The sequence below is a fragment of the Lolium rigidum genome, chromosome 5, assembly GCF_022539505.1.
Source record: "Lolium rigidum isolate FL_2022 chromosome 5, APGP_CSIRO_Lrig_0.1, whole genome shotgun sequence".
Taxonomy (NCBI): Eukaryota; Viridiplantae; Streptophyta; class Magnoliopsida; order Poales; family Poaceae; genus Lolium; species Lolium rigidum.
Window position 1 is genome coordinate 127,607,768 of NC_061512.1, and position 3,146 is coordinate 127,610,913.

At 49.6% G+C, this 3,146-nt stretch overlaps 1 protein-coding gene across 1 annotated transcript; it reads right to left on the reverse strand.

The window, feature by feature from the left end:
* Positions 1-992: 992 nt before the first annotated feature.
* Positions 993-2,058, reverse strand: LOC124651070 (peroxidase 2-like). Its single transcript, XM_047190218.1, has 2 exons — positions 1,804-2,058; positions 993-1,709 (listed from the first exon to the last, which is right to left on the reverse strand). Exons 1-2 carry the CDS (start codon positions 2,056-2,058, stop codon positions 993-995), a joined length of 972 nt encoding a protein of 323 aa, XP_047046174.1.
* Positions 2,059-3,146: the final 1,088 nt, after the last annotated feature.

Sequence of the window (3,146 nt, forward strand, 5' to 3'; positions counted from 1 at the left end):
CCGCGGGTACGGTGGCAGGTTGGCGTGAGCTGTTGGCCTGCCGGAGTGGCAGCTCATGGAGCATGGTGTGGTGATGATATTCCTCTGCCTGCATGGACGGCAGGGTATGTCTCTGTACCGTGGGAGGCGCCCCTCTTGCGGTGGTTTGTGCTCGTCCGGGGTTTGGGCTGTCCTTGTGACAGTGGCGGTGATATAGGTCTCCGGATGAAAGCCTTGCCCGACTCGGTCAGTGCTGGCAACGACGACGCTTAGGGCGTCGTTTTCCTCCATGGAGGTGTTACCATGGAGTCCTGACACACATCCACCCATCATTCTGGGGTGAAAACCCAAATCCTGCTCCGCTGGATTGGATGACGGTGACATCTTTGGACGTCGTGACCTCCTTGGAGGTGTCATTTTTCGGAAATTTTGGGAGCCACCAACGGCAATGCCTTGGCTATTGCATAGGTCGATGTTTTCGTGTTCCGTCGGTGCACGAGTGCCGCTCGCTTTCTTTGCGGCCTGCCTCACCCCTCGAAGATTGAAAGGGCTAGCCGTCTCTTTCGGCTCTAACTTCCTTTCCAAGGACGTGGACCGGGCAGTCGCGGCGCTCGCTGTTGCCGTCGTGCTATTGTCACTCGGCGGCGCTCCAGACCTAGTTGATCTAGGTCGTGTGGCTAGGTCTGCGGTTTTTCGCCAGATTTTCCAAAAAAAAAACGTGTTGTGTTGGTTTTTTCTTGTCTGGTTTTCCTTATAAACCGGACAATGTGTCGTGTTTGAATCAGTTTTCCGCCAATTTCCCTTATAAACAGGCCAAATTTCCCGCAATTTAATGAAAAGTCAGAGCTCATGCTAGTTGCTCAAAAGAAAAACAAGGTAGAAACATTTACATTTAGCTTTTGCGGAAAGGTAGGATGAATACTTTACATTTAGAAGGAACCAAAAAATGATTTACAAGCATAAACAAAAACAACTAATTGTTAGGTTCATCAACAAGCATTGAATCTTGTTCCTTAATAGTATTTCTTGTTCACCCTGCGACAGTTCTTCCTAATCTCTCCATCTCTTCCTGTCAGTGGACTTATATTTCCCATTTTGATCATTGAGCTTGCAAAGTTTCTGAAGAAGTCTTTCTGGTTATCGGAGAACCTGCGAACAATCGGTGCAGTAGTTGTTGCCGCGAAGGGGTCAGACATCATAACCTGGTCAGACGAGAGTGGGGCCCGCCCACGCAGGAGGTTGTCGTAGTACTTGTTGTCAAACACGTCGGGAGTGATAGCATCAAGGTTCACCAGTGTCCCCTCACCCTGCCTGGCCGTGCAGTTCCTCTGTGTGAATTGACACTTCGTCCGCCCGAAGGTGTGCGCTCCCTGAAGGGCAACAAGGTCAATGTCGTTGAGACCCATGTTCTTGAATTTATCTTGAAGGATATCCAGAGGGTCGAAAGGGCTCGGTAGATCGTTGGCGCTCTCGATGTTGGTCTTTGTGCCGTCGCGGCGCCCGAGGGGAACGCTCCATGATGACCCTCCGGCTAGTTCGACTGAGATTTCAGCGGCTAGAGTGAGGATGTCGGCACATGAGACGATGTCGGGGCAAGCTTTCTCCAATGAGCGCTTGATATTGTCGACCACATTGAATCCGCGCGCTGACTTGTAATTCCCAGGGGCTTTTTTCTCGCTCACTATCCCCGAGGAGACGTCGTCATCGAGCAAAAGCGAGCCGTCACAACCCTAGACAAATTAAAGCAGTGTCGATTGATGAGATAATGAACCGCAGTGTACTATCGATCAACGCAATCAGTTATGTGTGGTTTGGTCAACTCACGTTGGCGAAGCAGTCGTGGAAGTGAAGACGGATGAGGCTGGCCGGGATGCGCGCGTCGGTGACACGGGCATCCTGGATGACGCGCCGGACAATGTCTCGTGCACTAGGGCATGAGCTGTCGTAGAACGACGAGCTCAACCCAGCACGGTAACCACCATTAGCATGGGCCCCGTGGCTCAGCACTAGGACTAATGCAACTATCGTGAGCAGGAGGCTGCAACGAGCAGCCGGCGACAAGCAAGAGATAGTGGCCATGTGCACTTGGACGTTGAAAAGAAGAAATGCCTGAGGGTTTAGATATGGTGACAAGCAAGCTAGCTAGCTGCAAGATGGAAAGAAGGAAATGTATTGCAGAGAGATGGATATGATGTGAGGGAAACGGGGTGCTATGGAGGCTATTTGTAGTATTGATCCATTAGCACAGGGGGGCGGTCTTGACCTTATAGCTTGTTAGGATTTTGTGGAAGCGTGTTTGACATGTTCCCATGGCTGCCGTTGTAAACATGAGTATTGGCCGCGGCAGCATTGCTCCTCATGTTATTTTATCCATATTTTACATGATTAGCAAGAAGAAGAGGTCGTCTTGACTAAATCCTGTTTTATATGTTGCGCACGCGCGGCCGTACGTACAAGAAAATGCGCCGACTGATTAACGGTAGACTGTTCTTTCTTTCTTGGTCGTCCTTGCGCGTGCAGTGTATCCATCAAGGGATCAAACTAACAAACAAGCCATCTTTTACTGCCGCGCGTGCGGTGTATCTATCAAGAGATCAAACAAACAAAGAAGAACGCATTGGATTGCCTCCACAGCACTGGTTGCATCGTTCGCTAGCTCGATCGCCTCCTTTTGTTTCACTCACTCGAGTCAATCGATTGATGAAAGCCACCGGGGCAGAATCGTAACTCGTGCATGCATCGGTGCCTGTCATTTCGTTTACTAAAATACTAAAAGGAAGGGTGAAAGAGTGAGACCGGTCCATCGCAAACTTGATTACATCTCCACGAATGGATACATAAGGTTTTTTCTAACCATGGGCATGTGTTAGACATGTGTTGTTAATTAATAATACTAGGATCCTGCCAATAGAAGAATGATGTGATGGACATAAGCACATCAATTAGATCGTGTCACTAATTTAAATTGCTGCACCTCTCGATGTTAGTCCTCATGCCATCATGGCGTCCAAAAGGCACGCTCTAGGTTGGTCCTCCTCCAGTCAGTTTGACAAAGATTTCAGGGGCTATTAAGCTTTCTCCAGCGCTTGCTTGATGCTGCCGACCACATTGAACCCACACGTTGGCTGCTTGTTGGCTGGAAATTTCTTGTCGCTCACAATTGCCGG

Bases quoted from the DNA above. Each gene is read 5' to 3' on its own strand.
- LOC124651070 (XM_047190218.1), bottom strand. From the start codon at position 2,058: ATGGCCACTATCTCTTGCTTGTCGCCGGCTGCTCGTTGCAGCCTCCTG. The intron at 1,710-1,803 runs GTGAGTTGACCA...TAATTTGTCTAG, and splicing joins TCCACGACTGCTTCGCCAAC to GGTTGTGACGGCTCGCTTTT.